The sequence below is a fragment of the Dendropsophus ebraccatus genome, chromosome 3 (genome assembly GCF_027789765.1).
Source record: "Dendropsophus ebraccatus isolate aDenEbr1 chromosome 3, aDenEbr1.pat, whole genome shotgun sequence".
NCBI lineage: Eukaryota > Metazoa > Chordata > Amphibia > Anura > Hylidae > Dendropsophus > Dendropsophus ebraccatus.
Genome location: NC_091456.1, coordinates 166,460,338 through 166,474,760, shown reverse-complemented (window position 1 = coordinate 166,474,760; position 14,423 = coordinate 166,460,338). Strand labels below are relative to the sequence as shown.

Below are 14,423 nucleotides of genomic sequence, written 5' to 3'. Positions count from 1 at the left end.
AGTGTACCAAAGCATTATATCAGTGATTAAAACATGATTAAAAAAAAAAAAAACAATAAGGAGAAAAAAACATAACCACAGTCTCCAGTCTTCCAGTACTTAACCGCTGCTGTATGTCCTGCAGGAAGTGGTGTATTCTTTCCAGTCTGACACAGTGCTCTCTGCTGTCACCTCTGCCCATGTCAGGAACTGTCCACAGCAGGAGAGGTTTTCTATGGGGATTTGCTACTGCTCTGGACAGTTCTTGTCATGGACAGAGGTGGCAGCAGAGAGCACTGTGTCAGACTGGAGAGAATACAGCAGTTCCTGCAGGGCATACAGCAGCTGATAAGTACTGGAAGACTGGAGATTTTTAAATAGAAGTCAATTACAAATCTATATAACTTTCTGAAACCAGTTGATTTGAATGAAAAAGATTTTTGCAGGGCAACCCCTTTAAATTTTAGAGGCCAAGGATTGGGTGTTTTCCCCATCCTCACTTGATCTCTTTTACTTTTGCATGGGCCAATTATCGGCCACATGGGTGTCTCTAGCCACCCTCCTGGACGATAGTCGGCCTCTGTAAAGGGCTTGTACGATACACGCCTCTCAATCCTGCACCTCTAAGGTTGGTGTGCGGCTCGGAGCTGGTGCAAATTTTGTCTGGGCAGACATAAATGTAGTAAATCTATTGCATGGGGAGGGGTCAAAACAGACTTAAAGGGGTACTCCGGGCATTCATTCATCTTTGATATATTTCTGGGGTTGCAAAGAAAATAATACACAAGTCATACTCCCCTACCGCACTCCCCGGGGTCCTCCTGTCATGTCTTTAGCCCTCCGCTAAACACTGGCAGCTACTTGCGAGATGGATTAGTCTTGTCAGTGACAGCCCGCTCTGCCCATAACTGACTGATTCGGCACAATGCTGCGGGCAGTGATTGGCTGAGCAGGCTGTCATCGGAAGTCCATCTCGGAAGTAGCGGTCAGAGTGTTCAGCAGGGGATCCAAAGACATGACAGGAGGAACCCGGGGAGTGCAGTAAGTGAGTATGGGTTGTGTATTATTTTCTCTGCAACCGCAGCACTATATAAAAAAAATAAATGTCGGAGTACCCCTTTAGGCCATGTTCACACGTAGTAAGACACCGGCCGTTCCATGACCCGGCCGGGTCCGGAACGGCGTGTATCAGTGAAGATCATCCTAGCTGGTACTGCAGTACCAGACAGATGATCTTTACTGCCGCTGAATTCGAATGCGGGAGCATCTGTGTGCGTCCTTATCCGAATTCCCTGCACGCTCCATTGTGTGCACTGACAGGTTTTCTGCAGCCGCTATTCCGTGAACAGCGGCCGCAGAAAACTGACATGTCAGTTTCTTGCAGTGCCGATAGGGATCCCCGCCGGAGTGTATACCATGTGTATACACTCCGGCCGGGATTCCTTAGAAGGCAGCACTACGTGAGTTCCATAGTAATCACGGCCGATGTTACAACGGCCGTGATTATTACGAAACTTACATAGTGTGAACATAGCCTTATAGTGTGACTGTCATTTGCATTACCTTTTGACATGTCAAAGGTCACTTATTGCAACGTGTCTCACTCCTGAGACCCACTGTACCCCCCCCCCCCCCCCCCCCCCCCCGCGGCTATAGCGCAGGATCAGTAACATTTGACAGGACATGTCAAAAGTTACTGCAAATGACAGTTACACACACACATACATCTTACATCCAACATAAAAAAGTGACATTCTCCTTAGGGTTATCTCAGTATGAATGTGACTGTTAAAGGATTTTGGTCGTACTGTAGTAGTATTTTTGTAATCTGAATATACTTTCTTTAATTTTTTTCCTTTTTTTTAAGAGGTCAGTGGTGTTTTATCAAAATGACAGACAATAAGAAGTGAGGCAATGTTCACACACAGTAAACGCTAAATACGGACATCATTACGAGTGGTAATAAAACTGCGTGAACAGGTGATAAAAAGGTCAGTAGTTTGCAAAAGCAGGTGGTAAATAATCAGCACGTTCTTTATTTGGACCGTCGTAATTAATTACGGCCGTTATTCTATTCTATACGGTGTGTGCACAATTTCCCATTGACTTTAATGGAGCCCATTATTATATTGAAATATTGCCATATTTTCCTTTTATTTTACTTTATTTAACTATTTATTTTATTTTACTTTGAGTGTGAACATAGCCTAATAGTTAAAAAGTGTAAAAACTTTCCACAGACACACCACACACCAAAACATCTTCAGCATTTATTTATTTGTTGATTTTTCTTGTTTGTTTATAATAAATAATAATCATAATAATATTTATTTCTATATATATATTTTTTTTTTACATTTTTTGTTTATTTATTTTACCTTTTGACATTTTCATTTTCTATTTCCATTTTCTATTTTATTTTATATTTTATATTACATTTATGTCCCCATAGATGTTGTACTCCTGGTGACTAGTTGGGGGGTGGGAGAGCCCTCACATACATCATACCACCAGGAGCCCCCTTGCAGCAGGGATGTAGGACACCTAGCTGCCTCCTGCGCCACTTCCCCTCTCATTTGGCGCTCAGTGTCCCTCTGCAGCTGACAGCCATAGTAACCCCACGTCTGCCTCTGCAGGGCTCTGCTATTGTCGTCCCCGATGTGCAGAGTCCCCATTGCCTCAGGCAGGAGCTGGTGTCACCATCTAATCCCTGTAATTACATGTCACCAGCCTCTGCGCCTTTTCCTCCTATTGTCTCAGTCACTCCCGACTTTCACTGCTGTAACTGCTGCCTGCAGCCCGGGCACTGGCGGGCTCTGTCTCCGCCGCCGCTGCTGTTGCTAAGGACGCTTCACCCTGGTAACCAGCGGGGGGCCCTACTCCTGTGATTGGCGCAGCCACACATATTTGTCGCAAGTCTACAGTTATATAGTTTTCTCTTATAGCTTGCATTCTGCACACTAAGCTGTCACACCTAGCCTGCCATCATGCAGAACAGAAGGAAAGCCTTTGACAAGCTGTGTCCAAACAGGATAGCTGATATTGCTAATAGAGTCCATAGGAAGCCGGAAAAGCCTGAGAGAAAGGTAGGGGTCCTATGTGTAATATGATGGTGCCTATTCATTATAAGATCCCAGCTGATGGAGACTTCTCTATAATAGGTATCCAGGAGGATATTTGGGGAGCCCCCTGGGCCTGTGACTATATATGTGGACCAGTCCCCTAATACAGTAGATGCAGGTAGGTGTATATATAGCTATGCACTTGCTGCTGTGTCTGATCTTGGGATGTGAAGCTGCAGGAGTCACCTGTTCTCTCGTGTTTGCCCTACAGCTCTGTCTGCTATTGACTGGCAGGATCTAGCAGACTGTAACAGTGTCATACAGCAGGACGCCGCTGGGGGCAGTCTAACGCAACAGGTAAGACACCAACACATCAAAGCTTCCTCCTCTTTGATGTCTTCACTTTACAGGGCCACACATGCACACATCATTGAAGAGCCAATACACACTTTGTGTCAAAGCAAATAATGGAGCTATTGATAACCTAAAAGAGCATATTCAGGCTGGGCTCACAAATACTAAGAGACAGCATCTGATGGGGGTGATAATCACCATGGTTCATTAGACTTGCTTAAATACCTTGGATCTGATGGCTCTTGTGATAGGAGCATCTCTTAAAGTGAACCTGTCTCTATAGAGATTATCTGTTATTTTAAGGGAAAACAATCTGCAGTATATGGTAATATCCTTAAAATAAAAGCCAAAACCAGATATCTGTGCAGCCTGAGCTATTCTGTTGTGGAAACTGAGGTTACTACAGAAACCAATAGAACTTATACACTGGTCAGATCAATGTAACGTCTACCTGCAAAATCCAAGTCTACATTGTTATACTTTCTTTCCTTCCTTCTTTTATAACTTCCTTCTTTCTTATGCCTATTTCTCTCCATTTTTCCCCTCTCGACTATTAATTTTTTTTAACTATCTATCTCCTATCTATCTATCTATCTATCTATCTATCTATTATCTATCTATTTATTTATCTATCTTCTATCTATCTATCTATCTATCTATCTATCTATCTATCTATCTATTATCTATCTATCTATCTCCTATCTATCTCCTATCTATCTATCTATCTATCTATCTATTATCTATCTATCTATCTATCTATCTATCTATCTATCTATCTATTATCTATCTATCTATCTATCTATCTATCTATCTATCATCCATCTCCTATCTATCTATCTGTCTGTCTGTCTATCTATCTATCATCCATCTCCTATCTATCTATCTATCTATCTATCTATCTATCTCCTATCTATCTATTTATCTATCTATCTATCTATCTATCTATCTATCTATCTATCATCTATCTATCTATCTATCTATCTATCTATCTCCTATCTATTTATCTATCTATCTATCTATCTATCTATCTATCTATCTTCTATCTATCTATCTATCTATCTATCTATCTATCTATCTATCATCTATCTATTTATTATCTATCTATCTATCTATCTATCTATTTATTATCTATCTATCTATTATCTATCTATCATCTATCTATCTATCTATTATCTATCTATCTATCTATCTCCTATCTATCTATCTATCTATCTATCTATCTATCTATCATCCATCTCCTATCTATCTATCTATCTGTCTGTCTGTCTATCTATCTATCTATCTATCTATCTATCTATCTATCTATCATCCATCTCCTATCTATCTATCTATCTATCTCCTATCTATCTATCTATATATCTATCTTTCTATCTATCTATCTATCTATCTATCTATCTATTATCTATCTATCTATCTATCTATCTATCTATCTATCTATCTATCATCTATCTATCTCCTATCTATCTATCTATCTATCTATCTATCTATCTATCTTCTATCTATCTATCTATCTATCTATCTATCTATCTATCTCCTATCTATCTATCTATCTATCATCTATCTATTTATTATCTATCTATCTATCTATCTATCTATCTATCTACTATCTATCTATCTATCTATCTATCTATCTATCATCCCACTTTCCCTGTTGCTATGCTGGTGTTGCCTATGACATGACCGTTTGGATGTGGTTTTCACATTTGTTCCTATTATTTGCTGTCCTCTCCCAATCTATTATTACCATGAGTTGCACCCACCTAGAAGTGCCACCCATATTGTGCTCTATATATAGACGTTGGCAGCATCACCGGTTGCATAATGGCTGGCACTTGTAGTGTATTTGGAGGAGGATTATTACCAGAATTCCATTGTGTCTTTCTGCCAAGTGCCTACACAATGCAGAGAGCGGGGACCCTGTGGCAGGGTGACAAGAATAACTTTCTATGATGGAGAACTGCTCCCTGTTAGTAACGCCAGGTGCCAGGGCTCAGAAACATTGTGCACTGTATAATGGGGTTTCCTCTATGCTTATGCCCTGTTATGCCCTGTATTATAAAACCCATGCAGTGTGGGGGGCCACGCGTAAACTGAAATGTGTTCCAAAATTTATACAACCAGCATCTTCCATTGGTGGCTGTAGAACTGCTAGTCCCAGCAAGCTTAGATAACAATAGATTCTACTCCAACTTATGTAATCTTTCTTTTTCTTCTATTATAAGATACTTTGTTATGCTTTATTGATAGTATTAGTATATATCTGCCACATATACTATGTTTGAGTTGATACTGTTTGTTAGAACTGTTTTTCTAAGGTTTTCTAATGATTCTTTATTGTATTCCATGTAATTATATAACTTTACATATTGTTAAATGGCTCCTATTATTGTTATGAAATACAAACATACTGCTTAGGCCGCCTGCGCGCAACTTTTTTGTCATTTTTCTTTTGATGAATATCATTATGTATGTTCCATACTTTAAAAATGCCACTAATAAAACATCTTTGGGAAAAAAAAACAAAACACCAAGATTCTCAATATCATAACCCATAGAAGAAGCTTAGCTTTGCATGCTCCAGCAGAGAGTAATATATTGCTATAGAGGTACTGGCTGCCCATAGGTGTGTAGTGTACACAGGTAATCCAGTAACCTGCAATGAATAGCCATCTAATCTGTAGTCCCTCTCCCTATGCGGTGCATTGTAGTGAATGTGATCAGTGCATGGCCTGGGAGTCGCCCAGCTTTTGCATTGTATAGATGCTAAGCCTCCGCAGGCAGTTTATTTGCCCGGTGCCCTGAGGTGAGGCTCTGCACACTGAAGCAAGCAGTCTGGGTTAATCTGTCACTGAAGAGCTTGGAGGAATGTGGATGGGTGAGGGGCAGAGATTGGACGGCCAGTGACCAATCAGAAGCCGCCATAGGGTGTATAGGGACAGCGTAGAGTGACAGGCTCAGGATAGGTGACTTGTAATACGTCCTGTGCACCTGCTCCTGGCATCAGTCACAGTTACACTACAGTCCGCTCCATCTGCACCTCTCTCTCTCCCCCTCCCTGGACTGTTTTTTGGGGGATTGGATATAGTCGCAATGTTGGATATGGCAGTGCAGACTGGTCTTGGTCATTTTTCTACCTATGGATATGAATACCAGGTTGGTGGTGCAGTTTTTTTTTTTTTTTTGCAGGGACCTCTGCTTACACCTGTATACCTGTGCTGCTGGAGCTTACACCTGTATACCTGTGCTGTAGGCAGTTACACCTGTATACCTGTGCTGCTGGTGCTTACACCTGTATACCTGTGCTGTTGGCAGTTACACCTGTATACCTGTGGTGCTTACACCTGTATACCTGTGCTGCTGAAGCTTACACCTGTATACCGGTGCTGCCAGTGTTTACACCTGTATACCTGTGGTGCTTAGACCTGTATACCTGTGCTGCTGGTGCATACACCTGTATACCTGTGCTGCCAGTGTTTACACCTGTATACCTGTGCTGCCAGTGTTTACACCTGTATACCTGTGCTACTGGTGCATACACCTGTATGCCTGTGCTGCTGGCAGTAACACCTGTATACCTTTGCTGCTGGTGCTTACATCTGTATACCTGTGCTGCCAGTGGTTACACCTGTATACCGGTGCTGCTGGTGCTTACATCTGTATACCTGTGCTGCTGGTGCTTACACCTGTATACCTGTGCTGCCAGTGGTTACACCTGTATACCTGTACTGCTGGTGCTTACACCTGTATACCTTTGCTGCTGGCAGTTACACCTGTATGCCTGTGCAGCTGGTGCTTACTGCTGTATACCTGTACTGCTGGATCTTACACTTGTATACCTGTACTGCTGGCAGTTACACTTGTATAACTGCACTTTTGTCAGTTACATCTGTATACCTGTGTTGCTGGTGCTTACACCTGTATGTATCATGTGTTGCAGGGACATTGCTTGCAGAGTGAGCCTGAGTTTGATCTGCAGGAGTTCAGAGATGCTGTGGACAGTTTTATCGATGGTAAGTGATTGGTCTGGTATAATATGTGGCTTATTATAGTATTTATTTGCATGGACTAGTATAATATGTGGCTTATTATAGTATTTAGTAGTATGGACTGGTGGACTTGACTGGTGCTTATATATTCCTGCATATATTTAACCATTCCAATTGTCCTGGTGGCACAGTGCCTCAGCGGTTAACACTGTCACTATATAGCACCTGGGCTAATATACTATCTGAATGCAGTATGTATCTTCCTAGTCTTATATACAGTATGACTTCTTCTATGTGTGATTGAGCCGTATTTCATAACAACGAACCTGGTCTTAACGTATGTTCACATCTTGCGATTTGTCACAGATTTTCTGTAGTTTTTTTTCCAGTTTTTGACTTTCCTATTGAAGTTGATTGGGAGAAGCTGCAGGAAATGTGCAGAATTCTCCAATAAATCTGTGGCGTGTGAACATACCCTTATACTTATTTACTTACATGTTTTATAAAGTTGTGTGATCTTGAAAGCTTCCTTTTTTTTAATTCCCCATTGATCCATCCACTGTGTTCTATACTGTTGTATGTCCAGGTCAGCGGTAGGGAACCTTGGCCCTCCAGCTATTGCAAAACTACAACTCCCTTCATGCCTGGACAGCCAAAGCTTTAGCTTTGGCTGTCCAGGCATGATGGGAGTTGTAGTTTTGCAACAGCAGGAGAGCCAAGGTTCCCTACCACTGGTCTATGGCTTAGTGCTTATCATTGTTAGCTTACTACTCCATACTTTAAACACATAAAGATAGGATTTAGAATCAAGATTGTACAGTGTTGCAGAATATGATATATATATATATATATATATATATATATATATATATATATATATGTTATTGTATGTTTTAGCTGAACATTTTAAACTAATGTGTCTCTCTTTGCAGACCAGACCACTCACATGCAGACGGGAATGGGTCCTACAAACTTCCTCCTATTACCCCCTGATGTGCCAGCATTTGAGCCATGCATGGTCCCCCATATCCATGCACCCCAACCCCAACTTACGCCCATTAACGTGCAGCCTATCCCCAGCACAGAGCAGTTCTGGAGGGATATGGCAGATCAGAACCAAAAGGCCCTGGGAAATGCCCTGGTGGAGAACAATCAGGTAGGTTGGGTGGTGGCGTATGCCCCCGCTGTCACTATCAATATGCAGAAATCTGATGTTTGTTTAGGAATTTTACTTATTATTGTATTTTTTTCCCCCATTCAGCTCCATGTGACTCTGAATGAAAAACAGGAGGAGATCGCCTGCCTCAAAGAGAAAAACGTTCAACTCAAAGAGCTCGCAAACCAGGCCAAGCATTTGGCAACTGTACTCGATGTAAGTGGAAGCTGTAATATCACTACTTACCAACAGGGGGGGGGGGGGGGCTTGTGTGCAGCCTTGTGTTAACCCCTTAGTGACTGGGCATAATTTTTTTTTTCATATTAAGTTCATAGCATTTACAATAACAATAACAATAACATGATACCTTTATGCTATGGGTCAGTATATTTATGGTGATATCCAGTTTTTTATTTGTTTTACAGCTTTTACACCATATAAAAATACTTAAAAAATTGTGTTGTTTAAAATGCCTTTTCTTTCTTTTAAACAAATGGTCATTTTTAGGGGGAAAAGGTAGTTTTTTTTGCTGTTTTCATGCTTATAATTACTTTTTATTTTACAAAACACTTTCTTGAACTTTTTAAACTATTTTTTTGTTTTAGTTGATAACTTTTAACAGACAATCCTATGATTGCAAAACTGCTGCATTGTCCCCCATTTTTCCATGTGAAACCCATTGGTGCCTGAGTGTCCCTATGATTTGATCCCTCTCTTTAGGTCACTATAGACCACAGTATCTAAGAGGTTAAACAGCCCGAATTCCTTTTATCAGAAGTCACCCAAGGGCCAAAATCTTCCAGAGAATGGGACATTGCTTGCAGGATTTAGGCTGGGTTCACACTACGTTTTTGCAAAAAAAAAACGATGGAGAAAACGGGTGCATTTGTGTGCATTTCCATTCACTTTTATTATTAAAAAAAACGGATCGAAACTCATTTTTTTTTAACCTACACGAAAATGTATCTTACCTTACTTTTGTGTACATAAAAAAAAAACGGATGCGCTTTGATCCCTTTTTTTTTATAATAGATGCATCTGTTTTTTCCATCCGTTTTTCACAAAAACGGATTGCAAAAACGTAGTGTGAACCCGTTCCGCTGTTTTCTAACAATGCATATGCAGCAGAATAAAACCACCATAAAACATATACTGGTAGGCACCAAGGGGTTAAAAGAACAATAAACCTAATCTGCTAATATAATTTATATATGTATACATGTCTGGGGGAAGCAGGGCTTTGATATACAGCACAAACCTCTCGCCAGCCTAAATGGCTGACATCAGGGTACAATAACCTGTATACAATAGAACAGTAGAGGTCGATGATTGTATGAAATATACATTATGGTTCTTGTCTCTAAATTCTTTGCTCTTCTCCATACAGAAGCTAATGAGCCAGCGGTCCAGGGAAGACACCAGACTTTCTTCAGACGGCTTACGGCCTCCGGTGAAAAGAAGTTTAGAGGAGTTCTATCCACAGACCACCGAACAGGAATGTAATCAGGTGGATGAAATATTAAGGGAAATTTCAAAGAAGTGCAATGCCGCTCTCATGGGGAGTGTCCCCGGTGAAGCCAAGCGTCCTAAACTGTGTCCTGAGGACACCATGGACTTCCAGGATGAGGTCACCACCGGTATCAAAATGTGCGGAGCCTTTCAAGGACTGAAGACCACCACAGGTCGCAGCTCACTGAACTTGTGTAACACTGATTTAGAAGAAGACGTTACCTTCAGGACCTCCATCAAAGACCACTGCACCATAAGGACTCTTGCTTTCCCTCAGGGAAATGCCTTTACAATAAGGACCAATGAAGGAGGCTATAAGTTTCGATGGGTCCCCAACTGAATGTATCTACAATCAGCTAACTACACTTCCATTCATTTCTGCTCACCCTGCTGGTTATCAAGACCACCACCAGGGGGCGAGCAACACTAACAGTTACAGTACAGTAATAAGACATAGACTACTGAGCTGAATGCTGTCGCTCCTCATAGAAAGTTGCGCATGGTTGTATTATGGTTCTTTGCAACCTTTAATACTGCACTTTTAGAAGTCTGTACCTCCTATTGCCTCTCTTTCCAGCTGTGGCGTATGGATATTGTCCTATAGAAACATTGCTTGTAACGTAATGCTGTATGGCAGAACCCAGCATGACTAGACTCGACATTCTGCCATATAAGTTTCATGCATGAGTTTACACTTAGCGTGTGTTTTTCACTATGCATCATTTCAATGATGTCTGCCTTAAAGTGGTACTCCAGTGAAAAACTTTCAACTGGTCTCAGAAAGTTATATAGATTTGTAATTTACTTCTATTTCAAAATCTCCAGTCTTCCAATACTTATCAGCTGCTGTATGTCCTACAGGAAGTGGTGTATTCTCACCAGTCTGACACAGTGCTCTCTGCTGCCACCTCTGTCCATATCAGGAACTGTCAAGAGCAGGAGAGGTTTTCTATGGGGATTTGCTACTACTCTGGGCAGTTCATATCTCGGACATAGGTGGCAGCAAAGAGCAGTGTGTCAGACTTAAAAGAATACACCACTTCCTGCAGGACATGAAGCAGCTGATAAGTACTGAAACATTGAAGATTTTTAAATAGAAGTAAATTACAAATCTATATAACTTTCTGAAACCAGATATTTGAAAATAAAACATTGTCGCTAAATAACGGGTTTTCCATTTGTTTCAAAAGGTTTTCAGCAGGTTGGAAAATGAGACATTGCATACAAGACACTGCAGCCAATCACTACAGCACATGACCGCTGAGGCCAATGATTGGCTGCAGAGTGTACATGACATCACTGCCACACCTCTGGCGGCACACACTGGGGTGGCGGCGAGCTGAGAAAGGGAAAAACACTTTAAACACTGACATATTTCCTAATAACACTGCACTGTGTAAATGTTCTCATGTATTCAGTGACATGATCTGCCAGGATGGACTACACATGAAGAGACTCAGTATTAAACTCCAATGCAAAAATCTGTGAAATTATTTTTAGAATCATGACTTTTGGGTGTAAAACCTGTAACATTGGGGCTCAGTCCACACAATAGCTGCATTTATCCCTGCTTGGAGATTACCTTCTATAGACATTTCCTTGAAATCATTCAGTTTGCTGATTCTGGACTACAACCCTCATCATTCATTCTCCACTTAAGACTATACCTGTACATTACATGCTGGATATTCCTATATACCTCTCCCAGGGATCCAAGTGAAATCATTCATTGCACTGATGCCAATTCCAAGAAATATTTATACACTTACTGGGAAAGAAAGAAAAAAAAATTCAGCTGCTGCTGCGTCACCATCATCGGAGCTGTGAGAGTATCGGCGGAGAGAATAACTTATATGGTGTAAATAGCAATGTAAGATAACAGTGTCCATTGTAAATGTAACTTATAGCTGACAATGTGTTGTTTACAGGGTATCATTGATTGTACAATGAGATGGATTTATTTTTGATGTGTTTTGTAAGTAAAAGTATTTATATACATCATCTCCTGTCTGACTGTTACTGAGTTCATCAAATACTAATATATGTGTTATATACATAGTTCTCTCACCGTTTGACATGTAGTTGAAGAGGTTCTTCAGCAGCTGCAGTGTGTTGCTGCAGAACACTATAACATCCACCTCAGATCTTCTTTATGAAAATTTCACATTGATTATCCAGTGGGATACTAATCTTAAAGGGGTTCTCCAGCGATACAAAAACATGGCCACTTTTACCCCTACTGTTGTCTCCAGTTCAGGTGCGGTTTGCAATTAGGCTCCATTTACTTCAATGGAACTGAGTTTCAAAATCCCACCCAATCTGGAGACAACAGTAGGGGGAAAGTGGCCATGTTTTTGTAGCGCTGGATAACACCTTTAAAGGGATTATCCAGCGCTACAAAAACATGGCCACTTTTTTCAGGTTATCCAGTGCTACAAAAATATGGCACCACTCTTGTCTCCAGGTCAGGTGTGGTTTGCAATTAAGCTCCATTTACTTCAATGGAACGGAGTTGCAAAACGTAGTCATCAGCCGCCGGCCGCGCGTCTCTCTTACACATAGCGATGCACACCCGATAATTTTAGGGAAGGACCTAGAGACAGGATCAGCCCATGATCGTTGTCATCGGCTGATTGTTGTCTTTATTACGCAAAGCGATGATCTGCTGATTAGGCAGAGTATCGCTACTAAAAATAAAAATTGTATGACTAAATTGCCAACTGGGTGTTACCAATTGTTGGCGTGTCCTTACACTATCGGACACTAGCCAATGAGAGCTGATACGACTTTGGAGAGAAGAGCGGTGGAGTGTGGAGGATTAGATGGAAGTGATAGTGATGAATCACCAATCTGCATTGTCCATTGAGATGATGCAGGAACTTCTGGCTGTTGCAGTTCAAGGGGCTAGGTTCACCCTATGTAAAAATGACGTCCATCTTTCATAATAATGGCCATCATTGCTCAAATATATATATATATATATATATATATATATATATATATATATATATATATATAAATATTTTTTAAATAATGGATGTTATTTGCTTTTGTTATTAAATAAATTCGTCAATTTTACATGGTGTGAACCTAGCCCTAAAGAAGATGACATCATAAGTAACATGCTCATAGTCTCTGTCTTAATCTCCATCTTCTTTACCTCTTCCAGTAAACTGGATTTGTCTGATCATTTGTGTCTCATGTACAATTGTTGTTGTGCAGCTTTTATATCTAAATAGAATGGCACAAAAAACACAAAACATGGGAGGTCTTTTATTTCTATGCATGTTGGGAGAGATCTGTGAGTCTTCCATACACTGTGATTTAAAGTGTTCCTGTAGCTTTAAAAAACATTTGTGTTCAGATCCTGACTGATTGCCAGAATGAGCAGGGAGCGAAGCTCATGACTGAGCACTTCTCTCCCTGCTCTCTGTCTATGCGAGCAAGATGGTCCCATAGACTTGCATTATGAGATTCAGCCAGGTGGTACAGAACCAGGAGTGAACTTCTTCAGGCTATATCTAGTAATCAGTCTGGGTCTGAACTAATCAAAACTTTATATATGTATACATATAAATATTAATAATAATATTTATTTGTATACATATATAAAGTTTCAATTGGTCAGATTAGTATTATGTTATATCTTTAGGATACTTTTTAATGGCACCATTTGAAGGGGAAATTATCTATTGTTTAGATGTTTGTTTGTTTTTTGTTAATTTTAAAAATAATTCTGAAATCTTGCAGTTAACATTTTGGCCACTAGGCCTAAAAACTAAGCTGATACTTCCTGTACTGTACATATCATTTCCCAGGAGTGCCCTCTTTATCATCACAGACCGGAGTACAGTGATGGATGAAACCAGTATATAGATAACAGGAGTATATATAATAGCTGCTGCTCACCTCTCTGTAGAATGACCTCTATAGAGGTCACTGAGCACACCCAGATGGCTTTCTCATTCACGTGAATAGGACTGGTGCTGTCTATGGTGTCTTGTGGTACATGGGGGCTGTTGTAAAACTGCTCAAAATTGCTCATGCAAAATGGCTGCCCCCATAATAATGTAGAAACAATTACATTAAAATAAAATACATTATCTTTAAGGGTTTGTCCAGTTCAAAAAATACTAATTCTGTACTGGGATTTTATGTTAATCCCTATAAATCCTGATATCTCTGGATCTCTATGTTTTAGCTAGAGCAGAAAATAGCTATAAAGAGTCTCTCTATGGAGGACCTAGGTTCTTGTACTGTACATTATACAGTATAGCCTAGAGTTTATTGATTTTAACAGTACCGGTGTAATGTCTTCAATGTATAAGGTGGACAATCCTTTTAAAATGTCACTGCCATTATCTGCATTCAAAAAGA

General features: G+C 40.4%; 1 protein-coding gene across 1 annotated transcript; it reads left to right on the top strand.

Annotated features, from left to right (window-relative positions):
• The first annotated feature begins 1,926 nt into the window (after positions 1 to 1,926).
• On the top strand, positions 1,927 to 10,593 carry MCIDAS (multiciliate differentiation and DNA synthesis associated cell cycle protein). Its single transcript, XM_069964749.1, has 8 exons — positions 1,927 to 1,970; positions 2,925 to 3,065; positions 3,141 to 3,219; positions 3,313 to 3,398; positions 7,333 to 7,405; positions 8,314 to 8,537; positions 8,643 to 8,753; positions 9,925 to 10,593. The coding sequence occupies exons 2-8, from the start codon at positions 2,967 to 2,969 to the stop codon at positions 10,384 to 10,386; spliced, it is 1,134 nt and encodes a 377-aa protein (XP_069820850.1). The 5' UTR covers positions 1,927 to 1,970; positions 2,925 to 2,966; the 3' UTR covers positions 10,387 to 10,593.
• Positions 10,594 to 14,423: the final 3,830 nt, after the last annotated feature.

What these genes read in the sequence shown, in the direction of transcription:
- MCIDAS (XM_069964749.1), top strand. Translation starts at nt 2,967, where the DNA reads ATGCAGAACAGAAGGAAAGCCTTTGACAAGCTGTGTCCAAACAGGATA. An exon ending in CGGAAAAGCCTGAGAGAAAG is followed by an intron (nt 3,066 to 3,140) that starts GTAGGGGTCCTA and finishes TCTCTATAATAG; the next exon opens with GTATCCAGGAGGATATTTGG. An exon ending in ATTTGGCAACTGTACTCGAT is followed by an intron (nt 8,754 to 9,924) that starts GTAAGTGGAAGC and finishes TTCTCCATACAG; the next exon opens with AAGCTAATGAGCCAGCGGTC.